The sequence below is a fragment of the Dermacentor silvarum genome, chromosome 5, assembly GCF_013339745.2.
Source record: "Dermacentor silvarum isolate Dsil-2018 chromosome 5, BIME_Dsil_1.4, whole genome shotgun sequence".
In the NCBI taxonomy this organism is placed as follows: Eukaryota; Metazoa; Arthropoda; class Arachnida; order Ixodida; family Ixodidae; genus Dermacentor; species Dermacentor silvarum.
This window is the reverse complement of record NC_051158.1, coordinates 19,546,846-19,566,848: the sequence shown is the minus strand read 5'-3', so window position 1 is coordinate 19,566,848 and position 20,003 is coordinate 19,546,846. Positions and strand designations below refer to the sequence as shown.

Below are 20,003 nucleotides of genomic sequence, written 5' to 3'. Positions count from 1 at the left end.
GCAATAAAAAGTCTCGGTATATAATTTGTGTGCGCCCGCGGACACAATTTTTTTTAAGAGTCGTATTTCGACTCTTAATGCACTCACACAAAGCTTCGCTGTATACACATTTTTATGGGGTTTTACGTGCCAAAACCACGATCTGATTATGAGGCACGCCGTAGTGGGGGACTCCGGAAATTTGGACCACCTGTGGTTCTTTAACGTGCACCTAAATCTTAAGTACACGGGTGTTTTCGCATTTCGTCCCCATCAAAATACGGCCGCCGTGGCCGGGATTCGATCCCGCGATACACATTCCAACTCGCTGGATGTGCTTTTTGTTCTGCTGAATAACTATAAACAGTAAGATTTTATTTTAACAACGCCTTACAGCTAATTTGAACATTCTTAGTTTTGTGTGTGTGTGTTCTAGTTGTATTGTCATAAGCATAGTGGCTGTTTCGTTTTTGTCGAGGTTCTAGTTATGTTGTATACGCTAACCATTCACAATATCTCAATCTGTATTGGTAGCTGTATTAATCAGGTAACTATACTGAACCTTGTTGTAAATCACCAGACACGGTAGGACAAACATAATTTGGACCCGTTGGGGTTGCTTAGAGGCTATGGTGTTGGGCTGCTAAACACGAGGTCGCGGGATCGGATCCCGGCCACGGCGGCCGCATATCGATGGGGGATAAATGGGAAAACAACTCTGTACTTAGATTTAGGTGCACGTTATAGAACCCCAGTTGGTCCAAAATATTCCGGAGTCCCCCACTAAGGCGTGCCTCATAATCAGATTGTGGTTTTGGCATGTAAAACCCCATTACATTTTTTAACTAAAATAATTTGTTCAGCATTGTTGCACAAACAGACTGGCGGCTCCTGCAGCACTGACGGAGGGTCGGTCACCAGTCGCCGCTCTCCTCCCTGTCCCGGCCTCGTCCGCTAGCAACTTTATAGTGTCGGCACGAAATTAAAAAGAAGAAGCCTTTACAATAACAATGGACAGCTGGGCTAGTTGGTTAGGATTCATTATGAGCACGGCAGCGCAAAACACAAGAACGAGGAAGTAAACAGGACGGCCTTTAACTCACAGCTGGGTCCAGCTACGCACAGCGCTACAGCTGAACTTTACCAACCATGCGCATGCGCGCATCAAGAGCGAAAAAAAAAAACACGAAAGTGGAAGAAAAGACCGCGATCGATAGACACGTACCCGGTGCTTACACTCATCATACGTCTCCCCGTAAGTACAGCCAATGTAACGACTCTAATCTACCCTCTGTAAATAACTTACATGAGCTGTCACATGTGTGCGTCATCCGAATGCGAATGTTCCCGTGGTTATACTTGCTTTCGATTACTATGAAAGAGGGATCAGCTATATTTTAGGGGCGAAGCTCCTTATAGCGGCACCCGTTCCGTCCCCGTCGTAGTAGTAGTAGTGTGTAACCAGTAGTGTGTAACCAGTCTGAGAAAAATGAGAAAAAAATTCCGAACTTGTGTCCGTAGCGCGGAATCGAACCAGGCACCCCTCGCTTCCGAGCGCGCGGCGTTAGCCCACTACGCCACGAAGCGGACATGGACACACGCACCACGATGGCAATAAATACCCAACATTAACGAAAGGCCGCGTTTCTAGCGCGTTTCTAACGCGTTTGTGCTAGCGCGTTACGGCCCGTGTAAGAAGCTGGTGTAAGACGCTGTGGCCTCTCCGCCTTACCTTCAACGCGTTTCGAACGCGCTGCCCAAAGCGGTGGCAAGTCAAGTTCAAGTCGAGGAGCGTTTATGAATACGGGGGGGTATACTCTCTCAGCAGTCATGTGATGGCGTCGGCAAACGCGGTGCACGTTCCGGCATGTGTAAATGGCTGCGTAAGACGCTGTGGCCGCTCCCCCTTACTAGAGAGTACTGCACGTTTCTAACGCGTTTGTGCTAGCGTCCCCTTAGGCGGGAGATCCGATGATTCCCTCCGGAGCTTCGCCCACTCATCATCATTCACCCCGTGGATATGCTGTGATTTTTTTCTACTTTTTTTTCTCATGAGCACGACTGAATTGCTTGCGGTTTTCCTTGTGCCCTGGCGCATACTCGGGAAGAACTCCGTTTCATCGCGTAACCCGGATGCGACTTTACAATTGCTAGAAGGTACAGCGGAGATCATGTGTCATGGCAATCGTGGAGCTCCTAGGTGCTTAGGGGCATAATCGCTTAGGGACTTTTGAGGCACTGGTCTCCGCTGAGCGTGGCTCTCTTATCTCCGGGACCGGGCGCCGCGACCTTGCCGAGCGCAGCTCCTACGTGCGAGCGAATCGTTTAGGGCGCGTTGAATGTCTGGCGGTGTCTGGCGCACGCCGGCCGCGCTTCATTATTGTAGCGTTTGTTCTAGTGGCGGAAATCCTTGCAGTAGTGGTGGTGTGGCATGACAGCTTTTGATCCCGGTGAACTGTGGTGGTGTAAACAAGCGGATACTGCTCGCGTTTGTACCCCGGTGCTGCGGCGGAAGCCGCAGTGCCGGGTGCCGACGCGAAGCGGCGGTCGTTGGAGTGTTGCGGAGCGCAGCATAGCAAATAACACCCCAAATAAAAAAATACTGCTCCAGTCAGGTAGACTGCTCCCTCCCTGATAGTGAGATTATATTTGGATCATCAAAACAGTGATGCGTTTATTTAGGAATGTCATCGTTTCTCTCTCGCACCTCTCGCGCCAGACCAGTGCCTCAAAAGTCCCTAAGCGATTATGTCCCTAAGCGCCTAGGAGCTCCACGATTGCCATGACAACACGTGTTAAGCGGAAGTCACGTGACCCGCAGTGCCACGCCCCCGCTGTATCTTCTAGCAATTGGAAAGTCGCCTGCAACCCGGATAGCTCAGCATTGGGATGGTCATTATCCAAATGCTTGTGGCGATAGTGGCGATAGCGGTTGAGGCGGCGCATAGCCCGAACCTCGGCAGTCACGCGTTGCGGTTAAAATCCCTATATAAGAAAAGTACCGCCATCCTTTGATCGACGCCGCTTCGCTCTCTCCTGTATCTTCGATTGGACGATGATAGCGCGCGCTTTCACTTCTTTAAGATTTGTTTTTTTTTTTTTTCCGCCTCACAGCCATGTTGAAAGTCCCTCTGCGCAGCCGCAGTCGCCGGCGACGCGCGCCTGGCCTGAAAGCTTCAACGTGGACTTACAAAGGGCGCCACCGTCGACTTGCTTTCGCAAGCAAAAAGTAAAGAAAAAAACAAGCGCTTTAGGAGAGGAGACGGCGGAGGAAAGAGTAGATGGCGGTAGATATAGGGAACCGCCCACAGCCTTTTTCGTGTTCGCGTCAATAGTCGACATGATGATGCCACGCTATGGCGGCAGGGGACGTGCAAGAAAAGGTGAGTCTTTGTTTTATTTTTGCGGCATACGGACACTCAGACGCGTTCGCGCCGCGGGCGTGCTGTCACAGTATTGAAGGCGCACGCGCGGTTTAGGTTAGTTCTCCAGACGCGTAGTTCATTTGCCTCCAAAAACGACGAAGCTCGCACCCTCACGCTCCATTCAGTCGGGTTACGTTCAGTCGATAGCATCATCCCTTAATTGTTGTTGAGCATATAAATGAAAGGCAAGTTGGGTGGTTTGAGCTGAGTGGACTTTAGAGATCGCGAGCTATTTTTTGCTCATGCAAAAAGCGCACACTCAAAGAATGTTTAGTTGATGCCCGGGTCAAGCGGAGAGTGTAGCCACGAGCTATAGCACAGTAGGCCTGAGTGTCGCTGGCAGTGTACTCGGGGCCTTGTGTCGGTTCTGTTGAACGTTCAGATCTGTACAGGTCAGGTACTGTCTGCAGTTGCTCAGTCGCTTCTTAGCGGATCCATGCAGTGCAGATTTCCGCCTTCCGCTGCTGGCGTGAGCGTTGTGCGCACAGTATAGTCTGAACGAAAGGGACGCTAAATTCCAAGTTACGAGTGCCGACTTTTCCTTCGGTTCCATTTTGTGCACCACCGAGGTGGCTTCGCTCATTACGCCGGCGTCCTGCGACGCCCGACTCGGCTGCGGGAGGTGCGTGGTTCGAGCCCCATCGCCCAGCTTGTGCGTTGCTTGAAAGATTTGTGCAGACGGCTAAGCTTGCTGTGCAAAAGCCAAGACGAACGAAACGACACACAACTCTCGCAACCGATTTCAATCTAAAAAAAAAATAGCATAGCCTTGAAATGGGCTGTGTTGCTCAGCAGCAGTTGCTTCTCGTGCTGCGTCACGCCTGCTTGTTAGCACACCGTCTGAGGAGCCGCGGCGCTACACAAACCCTTGCTGTCGCTTTCAACGCTTCGCCCTTCGGACAAATCTCCAATTATTGGTCGCTCCACCCATGCGTGGCCAATGGGGCTTTGTTGAGACCGTGCGAAAATCTTCTGCTGTAGGAAATAAATTATTTGCCGGACATTTAACGGCTGGAAGTAGCGAAAGTGCCCAGGCACCAGGCCGTAGATGTGTCCTTTTGTTGTTCGTCGTCGTATCCGTTTTCTTTTCGCGAGACTCTTTTCTACTATCTCGTTTGCACGCAAAGCACCCAGACCGGCGGCACGCGGCTGATATCGTCACGTTGTCTATGACGTTGTAGTGACGGTGAAGAACAGGAACTGTCAGAAGCGCTATGATTAGCTAGTCAACTGTGTATTGGGGGAATTGTCTGCAAACGCACACACTTAAAGCACAACGTTCTCGGCGAGCAGTCATCGGTTATCTAAGGTATGTTCAGACTGCGGTCGTAACGTTAGCAAAGCGCACATCTGTCATAAAGACCGTATCGCGCGTTACAAGCGTTAAGAGCGTTAACAATGGTGGTCGTTCACATTGTCAATTACATACGTTACGCATCTTAAGACCGGCCAATCAAAACGTGAGCTGGCCAGTTGCGTCTTAACGGATTTCAACATGGCGCCTGTAAACAGACTACGCACACACACGAACTACTATACGCACACACGCAGCCATGTCTGTTGGGCCGTTGCTCTAACCGGGGATGCCGGTAGTCGCGTCACCGGAAATTTAAAACCGAAACTGCGGCGCTTATTGGCCACGCCGTAACTGTCGTATCTCTATGAAACGTAAAAGTAGCGGGCCTTCCAACAATTACGCTCGCGTGCGTGACGACTGTTGCGCTCTTAACGCTTCATACGATTGTAGTCTGAAGAATTTTTAGTTGCACTTTTTGCGCCTCCGTTTCTTGCGAAATATCTGCACATTACGTGCGTAGCCTGAACGTACCTTAAAGCGCCTCCATACTACTAGCGTAAGCTGATGGAGGTGCTTTACGGGTCAAGTCGTACTGCTTTTTACATGACTCACTGTATACATTTCGGCGTTATCGCTGGTGCTTGCATTACTTCTAATATAGAACACTGCTATTCGATTCGCGCATGATTAGACAAATATTTCCTTATAAATCGGCCACATTAGAGAAAGTTCTGCCAGCCAGCACCATTCAGGCATCGCAGCATTCACAGCCAGCGAGTATCGTGATTTTTTTTTTTCGTTTCAGGTATAAACAATTATAGTTCCGTGAGTGCTTTGAAAATGAGCGTTGCTTGAATTGGCAACTTCGTCGATCGTTATACAGTGCATGCAGCATTCTATAGCTCATTAAACTGTCCCTGCAGCCAGGTCGTCTCACTTCTCCGGAAAGCGTTGGTTCGGCTGATAGGTGAAAGGCGCGTCTTGCGCCGTGGGGGTAACTTTGTAACAGCGGGGAAAGACGGTCACCGGGAAAACGTGCACGTGTCGAGCTATCGGTTCCAATGGTACTGTTGTCCAGCTAAAAGCGCGTCGTCGCGACTGCCGAGTAGAGTGTTCCGTGAGAAACGAACAATTTGGCATTTTCGCACAAAGCGCTAACAGCGATAGCAAGGTTTACCGTTGCGCTTGAACTGGTTCGTTATTAGCAGAGGTGTTTCAAGTGTCGCGAACCCATGATTTCAGGAGGCGAGCTTCACTGCCAACATGCTCTCGCCACTTTTCGTCTAGCCGTGCTCCCTCAAGGGCTGCAGAAGATAGCGCGAACCTTTCCTTTTCTCGCACCTAACCACTTTTCCTTCCTTCCTGCGTTCTCCCATAACCGGAAGTGGGGGATCGCGTCACGTACACGTCACGGTCGCCGCCTTTTTTTCCTGCGCGCGTTTGCTGCGCGGCATAGCTCCGATGACGGTCTCGCTTGCGAGTCCGCAAGCTGTTGCGTTTGTTCACATGAAATGTACTATCGACCAAAACAGTTTACGGACCAAGGGATCTGACAAAAGCTGAATATCTCCGCAGCCTCAAAACGCAGCCTGGTATTCTCATTTCCAGCCTCGACTGGTATATGCCAACATTGCAATGTACGGTTTTACTGGCTACTTTTGAAGGCTGCTCGGATATTTAGCGTTTTTTTCAGATCCCATGGTCCGTAAACATTTTGGGTCGATAATACAAACGAAATGTACCGTTCCAAAAAATGATAAATGGCCCTGGCCACTCAGAAGCGCCTGCTTTATCCGGTATCGACTCCCACGTCAGTCTCCGTCGCGCATTTCGAACGTATACAGTCGAAGTCGTGCGCTGCGCATTATCGCTCGGGGCAAGACGCGCCTGCCGTATCTTCAATTTCGAGTGTTATCGTCGCCGATTCTATAGCGAGTCTTGTCGAGCAAGATTGTGTGCGAGTACAAATAGTATTCTCGAATGTAATAATAAATGCATAAATAGCAGTCGTACTAAACCCATCAGTTATCTTCGACGAACGGCTGCTATTGCTATAATTGACTTGTGTTGCTCGCCTTTCTGGGCGCAAGTTCGTCCAACGAAATGTTATAATCTCAACTCGCATTTTCTTGCAGTTTTCCTTTTTAACCGTCACTGCAACGTGATGACAATACGCGGCCAACACAGTTGCTGTATTCTTTTACTGGCTGCAGACAGAGGCAAAGCGGTGAATAAACCGCGCTTTATAGAAGGGCATACGGAGGTGACACACACATGAGCGTTGAATTTTGAAAGCTCGATTTTCCCGAAGGCGGGCAGATGCATTCCAAGACTTTGATCGATGCACCATCTTGACAAGATATCGAGAACAAAGAACGCGCGAGATTTTTTTTTTTTTTTTTTTTTTGAAGCATTTGCTATCTACAACTACGACTAATTCTGTGTCAGTGCAACAGCCTTCCGTAACTTTGGCTCAACAGGATTTTCCATATATTGAGTGCAATTTGCAAATGTGTCCTGGGCGGTGCCGCGGCTATATATATATATATATATATATATATATATATATATATATATATATATAAAGCCGCAGTGAACGAAGGTGGAACCCTATCGCGACGAGCACATATTACAAAGGATTTTACGTATAAGAAAGCCGCAGCTCGGTAGTTCTGGCGTTGTGCTGCTGAGAACGAGGTCGCAGGTTCGATTCCCGGCAGCCGCAGCCCGATGGGGGTCAACTGTACGTCTACTTAGACTTAGGTGCTCGTTAAAAAAAAAAAAACGTTTGTAGTCGCATACGCCAAAGAGGATTAAGGCGAAAGCCTGCGCACTCACGGGACAATAAATTACTTGACATTCTCATTCGAATGCGTTGTTACTTCCGATTACTTGTTTTCTGCCACCAAAGGTCGTGGGTTAGAGGGCCTTAATTAACTCTTATCTCATTTAAGGTAAATAATGCACTCGACCCCACGACATTTGTTGGTGGCATGGTGGCTCCATAAATCCTTCCAATGCGTTATTTCCTATTACTTGTTTTTCCCCCCAAATGTGGTTCGACTCCCACCAAAGGTCGTGGGTTCAAGTGCCCTAAGGAACTCTATCTTAATTAAGTGTGCTTCAATTAACAACAAACGTTGTGGGTTCAACCATCAATGGTGCCATTGAATTTTCCGGATGGATCAAGTTTTCGACCCTTGAGCCATCTAAGGCTTTCGCCTTAAATCCGCGTGGTAAATCCGGAGACCTCTGCTATATATACATACGCCGCCTCTCCACAGCAGATTTACACCTTTCAAGGGTCTTAAGGGTGCAAGTTCATGTATTGCTCACACCAGTGAAGGGTGCGAGTTCGATAGGTTTCGACACTCCTTCATGAGGGCAACATTTTGTTCGACCACGTTCGCCTCCATCTTCTCAGTTGCCCAGTCACTATAGCGGTATACGCTCCTTCGTTAAGTTGGGTATCTAGGTTTCACATAGTCTGCAGCTCGTCTTTTATTTTCTAAAACTGTCGCTATTCAATGTGTACTTTCGCATTGTTAAGACCTTTCTGTAATCTCATTGCGATATATGTACATGGAATCACGAAGCTGCGCAGTCGCCATTTTGTGGGGGCCTGTGGCTCCAAGCTGTCTGTGTCGGCAGCTTTTTCCGCTAGTCCAGAGTATCACGCATGTGTTTTGATGCGATATTATTGTACACTGCTAACTAGCCAAATTTACGAGCTTCTTCTCTAGTGACGGCGTTCTTTTCCGCGATTCGCAGCGGTGCCCGGCGGAGGCGTGGCCCCCGCAGCGCTGTCTTCCGCGAGTACCACGCGAAGTTCCTTCGTGCAGGCTCTTCAGCAGCGGGTGGTGTCCCAGACGCGCCCTGCTGCGATCTCACCACCGAGCCCGGTGACGACCAGCTACTGTGACGGCTTCGTCAGCCCGCGAACGGTGGGCGGCACGGCGGTGGGCAGCCCGCCCGCCCCTGTCTCGCCGACGACGCCACCCCGCACCGCTCCTGTCGTCACCACCTTGACCCCTACTGGGTCGCCCAACGACGAGATGCGGATCAGGGCAAGTACTGCACATGATAAAACGCGGCATAATGCAACATACCTTGTGCACCAGGTATTTGTGTATACAGGGTGTCCCAACTATCATGCACTAAGATTTAAAATATATGCAAATGCCACGTAGCTGGGCAGAATCAAGATGTTTACCCGGCCTTTAGCTGCTCTCGTAAATTTCACGCTTTTTTTTTCACGCATGCAGACGTTCGGTTATTCCTGTAAAATAATCCAGGCCCTAAATTAAAATTTTTGCTTCAACAGTCGCTACAATGCAACTTTCTATCTCAAGTGCAACACATTTAATTAAAATTGGCCAATGCTTTATCTCGGAAAAGCATTTCTGCTTACATGTTGTGATGTCAGGTTATTTTAATTGGTTCTGACGGTTCTGAGGCGGAGCCTCCGAGAACCCAATTGAGGACAAAGCCGTTTGTTGTAAAACGCACACCACCTTAATATTAAGTAAAACGAAAAGCAACCCATAAAATAAACACTCAAAGAAAAGAAACTCGCAATAAGACACACATTCGGAGCTACAATGGTATCAATAGCACGTATGGGCGTTCGGGCATGTACGTTCGGGCACCACCAAGGTCTTGTTATTATATTGCCCAATGTCCCACCTGTCATCCATTACCAAACTTTCTGAACCCCTTTTGGGTACTTTGTTTTTGTACGCCTCCGTTGTCTGTCGTTTCCTTATTACTCTCTACTCTTAGAGTTACTGTATATGCTACCAAAGGTACAGTAACTCTATCTGCTCTCTTTGCGTGTAGCGCCGTCTGCCGAGGCGCGTGGAAATTACTTAGCACATGCGTACATGCAAGCAAGCTGTTGAGTGTACTAGATTGGGTACACTCTACTGTTGAGTTGCGGAGGCCGACGGCGGTGTAGAATGGGCAGTGCGGCTAAGTGCGGCATGTGTACAGCGTGTCGTCTGCTAGACACGCGGGTCCTCGGCTATGGTATCTCCGCCGTCTTAATTTGACAGCAAACACAAATATGTGCGCGCAAATAATAAAAGCGCTAATAAACACATGGTACCGCTTTTCTGAACGTATGCGGAATATTTTTACACCTCTTTAGAGGAAACGGACAATGCTGTACAAAAAAAAAAAAAAGATCGCAACAAAAGTATGTTTTTCGGACCTGAAAGTCTGGCGGCCGCATTTCGCCTCCAACGAAATGCGGCCGCCATGGCCGGAATTCGCGATCCCGCGATCTCGTGCTCAGCAGCGCAGCGCCAAAGCTGACTGAGCCACCGCGGCGGGTGCCGAAGGAGAGAGAGAGAGAGAATAGAAGAAAGGCAAGGAGGTTAACCAGACGCACGTCCGGTTTGCTACCCTGCGCAGGGGGAAGGGCCGGGGTATAGGGATGAAAAGAGAAAGTTAACTTACCTCTGTACCGACCACCTTACGCCAGCAGTTTGGTATATGGCACGTTTGCGGTCAAGCTAAAGCTCTATTAGCTCAGTATATTGGTGCAACTCGCATAATTGTGTCGCAGGAGATGGAACGGTCCCTTCCTTCGCACTTTCCTCGGCGGCCCGCGCACGGAAAGCTTGGCCGGCCGATCCAGTTGATCGCCAACCACTTCAGCATTGAGATCCCCGACGGCAACGTGTATCACTACGACGTGGAGATCTACTCCGAGACCTCGGCGGGGGCCAAGGTGCCCGAGCAGAAAAAGTACCGCTGCCTGAGCACCAAGATCAACCGCCTGGTGATCGAGATGCTCGTCCAGAAGTACCGACACGATCTCTCCAACTGCATTCCAGCTTTCGACGGCCGCAAGAACCTGTACACGCGACACCAGCTCAACTTCCGCGAGCGGACCTTCTCCGTTGAACTGAACGAGGACCAGAGGATCCAGAAGTTCATCGTCAAGATCCAGTACGCGGCCACGGTGAATCTGGACGCCCTGCACGCCGTCTACCAGAATCGCGTGAACACGGTGCCCCAGGAGGTGTTGCAGGCGATCGACATCGTCGTTCGCCACGGACCGTCGATGAAGCTGACGCCCGTCGGGCGGTCCTTCTTCAAGGTGCCGCCGCCGCACGAGCTGAACGCGCTGGGCGGTGGCCGCGAGGTGTGGTTCGGCTACTACACGAGCGTGCGGCCGGCCCAGTGGAAGCCCATGCTAAACGTGGACATTTCGGCGACCGCTTTCTACGAGTCCCTGCCCCTGGTCAGCTTCATGTGCAAGATCTTCGGTGACAGCCGGCGCGAGATGACGCCCGCCGACTTCAAGCAGCTGCGCGACTTTCACCACGCGCGGCTCAACAAGGAGTTGAAGGGGCTGCGCGTCAAGGTCACGCATCTGCCCTACCCGCGCAAGTACAAGGTTGCGCGCGTCACCAAGGAGTCGGCCAACCAGATCTTCTTCAACGAGTGCGGCAAGAGGACCTCAGTGGCCGAGTATTTCGAGAAGCGCTACGGCCGCCTGGCGTACCCGCACTTTCCCTGCGTGCAGAGTGGCAGCCTCGAGCACCCGGTCTACATTCCGCTCGAGGTGTGCGAGATGGTCGAGGGCCAGCACTGCCGCAAAAAGCTCGACGAGAACCAGACCGCCGAGATGATCAAGCGCACGGCCAAGCCACCTTCCAAGCGCTTCCAGGTATTTTTTTTTTTTGTTCGCCCTAGCAAGTGTGCACGTTCCCCCTAACATAAAAATTGGGTCGCTTTAGTACACGCCAAAGAGGGTGAAGGCGAAAGCCTATGCACTCAAGACATTCATTAAATTACTTGACATTCTCATTCGGATGAGTTACTTGTTGTTGTTTTTTTTTTGCCGACCAAAGGTCGCGGGTTCGAGTGCCTTAATTGACTATACTTTAATTAACGGTGCCTAATTAACCTCGCCCTAATTAACACCAAAGGTCGTGGGTTCGAGTGCCTGAATGAACTCGATCTTTAACACGACGACGACGGTGGCCCGCGCACCATCAAAATTATTGCGTGAGCGTTGCTTGTTTGACCCGCACACCATCATAATTGTTCCGTGAGCGTTTGCATAAAGGTAAGACCCCATGCCGGGTCAGTGTAGTCAGTGAATTACTACTCCGAGTCGTCATCGTGTACGTTTCGCTTCGACGACGCAGTTTTCGCTCAAGGGCGTTGAAGGCCGACTGAACTATGAGACGTATAAGGCTTTCGCCTTAATGAGGGGCAGAGTAATCTATCCTAATATATCCGAGCATTAATTCTCAAACTCTGTATTCAGGGTTTCTACGAAGACTTTACGTAATGTCTAAAAATACGTTTTGAAATAAAAGGACTGTTCTTTCGGCGACATGCCGTCAGTGGTGGCGACCGTGATGTGACGGGTGATACATGGTAATTAGTTGGATTATGCATTTAGTTTCAGTGGGCTCATCTTAACTTGAAATTGAAACGAGCTCTTCGTACAAGCTATATCCATTTCAAGTTAGGATAAGCCCGCTGAAACTAAATGCATAATCCAGTTAATGAATTTTATTGATTAGCGACTAATTACCGTGTATCACCCGTCACCTCATGGTCGTCACCACTGACTGCTTGTCTATGAAGGAACCATTCATTATTTCAAAACCGCTATATTTAAATACTACTTCGTGTTCGTAGGAACACCCCGTATATAGTATTGCATTCGTCGGCAGCTTGAGACATCTGGAATTACCAATTTGCGTGCACTAAACCCAAATTAGCTGAAGGCTGTTTGTATGCCTCTTAAGGAAATAAAAACTCTGTATACAAGGGTAAGATTGCTAGCTGCACGAAAGCAAGAGATTTGGTCGTAATAATCGCTGTCGCCATCGCCGAGTACAAGTTCGCCCGCATAAATGTTCGCTGTCCCGCCTCATCGTGATTTGTTCGATTCGCAGGAGATTCGCCAGTCCGTGCGTGACCTGGTGAACAGCACCGAGGATTACCTGCGCGAGTTCAACATCAAGATCAGCACCGATCCGACGCAGCTCAAGGGCCGAGTGCTCGAGCCCCCTTCGCTGGTGTTCGAGAACAACTCGCTCAGTAAGCCGCGCGAGGGCACGTGGGAGCTTCGCGGCCAACACTTCTACAAGGCGGCCACCATGGACCGCTGGACGTTGGTCAGCCTGAGCCGGTTCGCGCAGCGCGACAGCCTCGACAACTTCGTCAAGATGCTCACGCGCATCGGCCTCGAACTGGGCATGCGCATCGACCAGCCGCTCGAGGTGTCCGCGCCCGACCACAACCGGCGTTCCATCCGTTCCATCCTGAGCGAGCAGCAGCAGAAGCACAGCAAGCTCCAGATGGTCGTCATCGTGATCACCAAGACAACCAACTACGCCGAGATCAAGCAGGTGGCCGAGACCGAGCTCGGCCTGCGCACCCAGTGCGTGCTGGAGAACAACGTGGTCAAGAAGTGCAACGTGGCGCTCGTGCAGAACCTGTGTCAGAAGATCAACGCTAAGATGGGCGGCACCAACAACAGCCTGCTGGCGCAGGAGAAGCCCGCGCTGTTCCAGAAGCCCGTGATCATCATCGGCGCCGACGTGTCCCACCCGTCGCCCGGCGACAGGGTCCGGCCCTCGATCGCCGCCTGCGTCGGCAGTCTCGACTCGATTCCGTCCAAGTTCCACGCCACCGTCCGCATCCAGATGGAGCACGCCGAGGCCAAGGCGCGAGTCGAGATCATCCGGGACCTCAAGGAGATGGTGAAGGACATGCTCAAGGCCTTCTTCCGCGCCACCAGGCACAAGCCGGAGCGCATCATCTTCTACCGCGACGGCGTCAGCGAGGGACAGTTCCTCGAAGTCCGAAATCGCGAGGTAAGAGCGTCAAACATAGCGGGTCGGTGCGTCTTTCAATAGGACTCGAGCACCATATAGACAGGAAAAGAGCAACATGGTCTTTAGTTGATAGCCAATGATCTGTTTTCGGAGTTGCACACTGAATGCTGAAATCGTGTGGCACGGATTGAGAATCCGTCTCGCAGCGTCACTTCCGCTTGCCGATGTGGCGCACTCTCTGGTGTTAGCGCCTTATGCGAACTTCGGCGCTCAACACCGTGCTTCTCTTCTCGGTGACTACATTTCCTGCTGATCGAATCACTTGTAGGTTTATCATTGCGGACAGCAGTGACATATCGGTTGCTCTGTTTCAATGTTAACGGATTTTTTTTTTCGGCAGCCTTGTGCAACTTCGCAGTAGCACGACCGAATATGCAGCGATCGAGGCTCTTCACGTGCCGTTGTTTCCTGCAAGAATACCCGAGGCAAATGCATGCATAAGCATGGCGCCCACGCCAGCAGGGGAATTATTCGTGACTGTCAACGTGATCGCATTCGACACAATATTGCGTTCAAATGCATAGATTTTCGATGATTATGCATGTGCACAGAAAAGTGACTGCTTGGAAATGTAGGCTATATATATATATATATATATATATATATATATATATATATATATATGACGTCACAAAAATCAGTCTATAAGCAACATACTACACTAAATCATTCCCTACGGTATAGCTGAACGATCGGGGTGCCAGATTTCCCTACATTTTGGATCGGAAGCTCTGTTCATTGTTGTTCCACCATGCACACTAACGGGGACAAGATGCCTTGTTCGTGTCAGTTGGTGTCTTCGTTTCCAGTCAGCGTTCGTCTTGTCCCCGTTAGTGTGCATGGCGCAATCACAGTGACCGTGCACCAGCTAGCCGTATTCATCGCTCTGTTAAAAGAAACTTCTCCGGTCGTATATAACAAATGGCGACCTATATAAAAGGGCGTGTCTCGTCCATCTCGCAGGTGAGCGCCATCCGGCTGGCGTGCAAGGAGCTGTCGCCGAACGAGTCGTACGAGCCGGCGCTCACCTTTATCGTGGTGCAGAAGCGCCATCACACGCGATTCATGCCGGCCAACGACCGCGACGGCGTCGGCAAGTTCCGCAATGTGCCGCCGGGCACCACCGTCGACTCTGTGGTCACGCACCCGCTGGACTTCGACTTCTTCCTCTGCAGCCACTTCGGCATCCAGGTAATCATTGCGCGCTACGATGGCTTTTGCGAGGGATCATTCCTGTGCTCCTCGGGTGAAGCATTTCACCAGCGGCTTAATTTTGCCCATGGGCAAAGTTCCCTGTCGACAATGCAACTTGCGCTAAACGCTTACTTGAAAAAGCCATCGCAGTGCAAATCGAACGCTCAATGAACATATTCCAAATGGGCGAGTCACCTTGGACCACGGAGGAAGGTTATTAAAGGTTTCTTGCTCCGTGCCTTGGACCGTGCTCCGTGCCGTGGTGTAGCCGGGGCGAAGAATACACACACTAACAAACACCACTGTAAGAACCCAAGTTCATGAGGAGCACAAACAATATACCTGAAGGGGGTTGCAAGCACCTTAGAGAAAGGGCGCTACGTGACGCGCGGTTGAATCGCAGATTAGACTCTCAAGAGCAAATTCAGCGGCATGCAGACGTATCACTGACACATTTAATTTATTTACAGTACCCTCAGGATATAAATTCATTCAGAGAACGCAAAGTTACACATTTGAAGCAAAAAGTACACACAAGAAAAAAACTATTGGTAACTATTTTTACAGCAGGCTTGATGGCGCACTTTAAAAAGCTTTGGATCAGTTATGTTCGTTGTGGAGGGGGGTAAGTGATTCCAGTCCTTTGCGGATGTGGGCACAAATGATTGTGAACGTGCAATCGTTGAAAAATATGGTATGCTAACCTTATGGGGATGATCAAGCCGGTGTGAGCGAAATGGTGCTGGAAGTACAAACAAGGAACAAAAAGCGTAGTTCTGAAAATACTTTAAAAAAAAACAAAAGACAAATGCGTGACTGCCTTCTACTGCTGGCTAGGGAGGGAAGAGTAGCTTTAATTTTATTACGCTAGCAGGTGCGATGATAGTTGGCTAAGATGATCTTGTACTGCTTCTGTAGCCGGTATGTAGCGTATTGTTACGCGTGGATCCCATGCAGGCGAAGCGTATTCCAGCTGGCGTAGGACGTCGGTAGTGTAAAGTAACAATTATAGTGACAGTGGGGAAAGGTAGAAGTTTCTTTTCTAGTAGCCTAAGGTTTGGTAATCTTCATCAAACCAGCTGAATAAATGTTATTCGGCAAGTCGTTAATATAAATGAGAAATAAGAGCCAAGAAATGATCTTTGAGGTACGCCAGAACCGCTCGGAGCTGGAGGAGCGTATTAGCTGTAACATGCTGGACACGGCAGGAAAGATATTCGCAGATCCAATCAAGTACTTGCGGGTCAATTTTCACGCTGTTATGTATGTAAGAGCAAAGAATGATTAACATTATCAAAAGCCTTGGGAAAATATAAATACGCTCCACAATAAAGCCAGAGTCGCGAATGACTTGAATATGTATTGAAAGTCGTAAGTTGAGTTCCTACGAGAAAAACTTGCAGAAACCATGTTGTGAGGTAGAGAAAAACTGCCTTCAATAAAATTGACAAGCTGTGTGAAAATATTACACCCAATTTTACGTGGAACTGAAGTAAGTGAAATAGGTGTCAAGTTTAACGGGTTAATTTGTCCCTGTTTGAAAATTGGCACGATTTTATTTATTTTCCGGTCTTCGGGTAAAAAACCTGAGTCTATGATAGCTAAAAAAATACTTTGGAATAATTTAGCAGCACTCTTGTTTTTAGGAACTTAGTGTTAATCTGATCTACCCCACAAGTGGACCTTTGCTTTAGTTTGTGATCAGTGTTGCTATTCCATGGGGAAACTCGGGAAGGTTAGGCCTATGTGATAATGTGTTGCTAGTGAAAATGACTGAACGAAAGCATCGTTCAAAACAGGCGTAGAGGTGTGTCGGCACCGGATCACCAGGTGGATAAAATAAATCGAACTTGTGATAATTATTGATTTTTACCATATTGCGAAAGCTTGTCGCGTTAGTTTTTTAGCAAGTATATTGCTGTAAAATTGCGACATTTAAAAACAGAATTTAGAACTCGTTAAAAAACTCTTTTGTATAATAACCAATGATAATCTTTCCGAGATTCTTGCTCGTAAAAGAAAAAAAAAGAAAACTCTTCTTTTTGTTAGCAAATAGGTTTATGTACCAAGATGTATTTGAGAATATTCGTCGAATAGATACATATTTCTGAATTAGGTTAGAAATTATCATATTAAACATATTCCAATTGCTCTCTACATCACCATATTTGCTAACCATATACACCGTAAAATAAATAAAACACCTCAAGTGTTTCAGCGCAAGCTCGCCCTCAAGGCTTTGCTACAGATGGAAGTTTACGGAGATCCAACGCACGTTTTGCGATCTATGAGGCTTAACGCGGTCAATTACGTGCTATAAAAATGTTAATCATCCACTACGCGTATTGCAGTATAGCTATTAGGTGCCGACCCGGCAAGACTCGCAGCCCCCCACCAGGCGACCGCGGTTTACACCTTTCATCACGCAGTCTCCGGAATGTGCCCAGTTCACTACCGCATTACCTGTAGGATCGGTCCACTTAACTTGGCATGAAGCCGACCCAGCAGATACGGTAATTAAACCCCGTGAAAAAAAAAAAAGGCGTAGCTATATCCGCTTTGACGAAGGAATTATGTGTTTCATGGCGTACCTTAGTTGCAACGAGCATATTTAGGCGCCGTTTGTTGGTTCACTGCACAATTCCCTGTGGAACAGATCTGTAGGGGATGCACGGTGATTGGTTACGAGTGGCAGTGGTGCCCCTCGAAGTGCCTGTGGCGTGGTTGTTCGCAGGGTACGAGCCGCCCGGCGCACTACTACATCGTCTGGGATGACTCCAACTTCACGGCGGACGAGCTGCAGAAGCTGAGCTACTACCTCTGCCACACGTACGCCCGTTGCGCTCGCAGCGTCAGCATCCCTGCGCCCGTCTACTACGCGCACCTGGCCGCGTTACGGGCCAAGAACCACATCCTGAGCAAGGTGGACGTGTCCAGCTCCAGCAGCGACTCTTCTGGGGGCAGCGGGGACAACGCTGCCACCAGCCAGTACGTCGAGGCCGTCCGGGTCCTGGAAGCACTCCAGACCTCGATGTACTTCGTCTGAGCCGCCGCCCTGTGAGTTGGTCTGTTTCACGCAATGTTCTCGCATCATTCGTAGTACGACCGTTGCTTACAAGGTATTCATTCGAGTTCTCTCAACTGTGGTAATTAACCCACCGTGGTTCCCTAGTGGCTATGGTGTTGGGCTGCTAAGCACGAGGTCGCGGGATCGAATCACGGCCACGGCGGCCGCGTTTCAATGGAGGTGAAATGCGAAAACACCCGTGTACTTAGATTTAGGTGCACGTTAAAGAACCCCAGGTGGTCCAAATTTCCGGAGTCCCCCACTACGGCGTGCCTCCTAATCAGATCGTGGTGTTGGCACGTAAGACCCCATTAATCAATGTGGTAATTCTAGACTGACAACAAAGTAGGCAATTTTATGTCGCGTCATAGTGCTCTTCGAAAGTACCGCTTGCGTATACTACGTGCACGAGCAAGCTGTTCTGCGGCCTCAGTCTGCCTACTTTAGCTGACGTGCATATCTTAACAACAACGAAGGGATTTACGCGAATGGCTCCCACTTCATGCTGATTAGCGTTCATGCTAGTGATAGGCATTTATTTTTTTCATTGTGCACAAACGTGTAGGTTTCGTTAGTTAATTATAAATAACTTAATCGAGATCAGTCATTCGCTGTTCACTCGAAAAATGATTTAGACATCACGTATGGTTGCACTCAAGGTTACGTGCCCTTAAATGTATGTCATATTCCTTTGTTGCAGGTTTTCCCAAGTGAAGTTATCTCCCGGTTTCTGTGTGCAAGGTTGCGGACGTAAAACGTCGTTATTTTGTATATTTGTTCTGTTGACGTCTGTTCAGATGCAATAAAGTTTTCCCAAAAGCAAAATGTCGTGGTGCGATCCCATCATTCTCGCGTCTGACTGGGCTCGCTGACAGCGCACTGGCAAGTGTGCCGACAGTCGGACCCTGAATGCTTCATGTAGCAAAAACAAAAGAAGGAACCGCTAAGTTTCGGAGCATACGTACATGCGCTACACGACTGAAACGTAATGTTAATACGTGATCATATTTAGTTTACGTATACAGGGTGTCCCAACTATCATGCAACAGGATACAAAAAAAAATGGCAATTGCGTAACTCGAAGAAAACTTAGCTCATATTGTTTCCAGTACAATCGAGTAGCCGCCAGAATTATTTGCTTTACTGATATTTAATTAAATAATTGTAATTAGTTATCTAACTCGAGTACTGTCTAATTATCAAAGTGTCGGTTAGAAAATTGTAGCGCAACATGAAAAACTCCCTATACAGCTTTCTGTTGCTCAAAACGTGCTACATAAAACTGTTCTTCCGAGCGTGAAAGAAGCCCGCGAATACAAGCAAAGTGCCTCGTGCGGAAATTACTTCTTGCTTCATCGCCAGACAGAAGATGCGTGTGTTAACTTTTGAAGACTTCACATAGTTAGGCGTATCTGGGTATCCTGAATCCGCGCACACAAACACCCGGGTTAAAATTTGGCTGAAGTTTAACACTTCTAAACCTAGTTATCACAAGCGAAATGTCTGTTTAGCTTGGTTTTGCAAAGACTATGCACAATGTGTTTCGTTAATGCACGCTTTCGCGCTTGGTAAGCTTCTCTAAAACATGCTAATTTGGCTTTGATCCGGTGCTTAAGCAGACAAGTTTGCCCTTGCTTGAGATTTCGCAGCCTGCCGTCTTGCTATATCTACTGGATGATTGGATTCAGCCTGTCGCTTGCACTGAAGCGCACGCACAGACGGCCCAGCCGGCGCGCCATTCATGGCGAGACGTGTACTAGATTGGGGGAGTGGCTCCAACGAGGGCTCTGCGCTGAGGGATTTTTAGATGCCGAGCATCTTATAGCGGCGGCCTGTCCCGCGGCGTCGTTGGCGTCCGTTCATTCTCTCCACGCCAGCTATGCGATAACGCCTCTCTTCTTCTTTCCCCCTCTCCGCGCCATCTGTTCGATAACGCGCTTCTTCCTCCGTGTCTTCATCCGCCACCGGTGCGATAGCGCGCGCATGCGCGCCTCTCTCTCTCTCCTCCTCTCCGCGCCAGCTGCTTATATAAACCCGGTGCATGCGCCGCTGCCTCAGTTGCTGCTTCGGTTTAGTCACGCTGCGCCGTCCGATGCGCTGAATGGACGCCAACGAATCTGTCAACGAACTGTCTGGCACATCTTCAAACAGCAGCAGCCAGTTCGTTAACA

At 49.2% G+C, this 20,003-nt stretch overlaps 1 protein-coding gene across 1 annotated transcript; it reads left to right on the top strand.

Moving 5' to 3' along the window:
- The first annotated feature begins 3,254 nt into the window (after positions 1-3,254).
- LOC119452995 (protein argonaute-4) lies at positions 3,255-18,651 on the top strand. The gene is made up of 7 exons (XM_037714968.2): positions 3,255-3,362; positions 8,473-8,768; positions 10,271-11,380; positions 12,627-13,550; positions 14,535-14,762; positions 17,500-17,822; positions 18,533-18,651. Exons 1-6 carry the CDS (start codon positions 3,320-3,322, stop codon positions 17,809-17,811), a joined length of 2,913 nt encoding a protein of 970 aa, XP_037570896.1. The 5' UTR covers positions 3,255-3,319; the 3' UTR covers positions 17,812-17,822; positions 18,533-18,651.
- Positions 18,652-20,003: the final 1,352 nt, after the last annotated feature.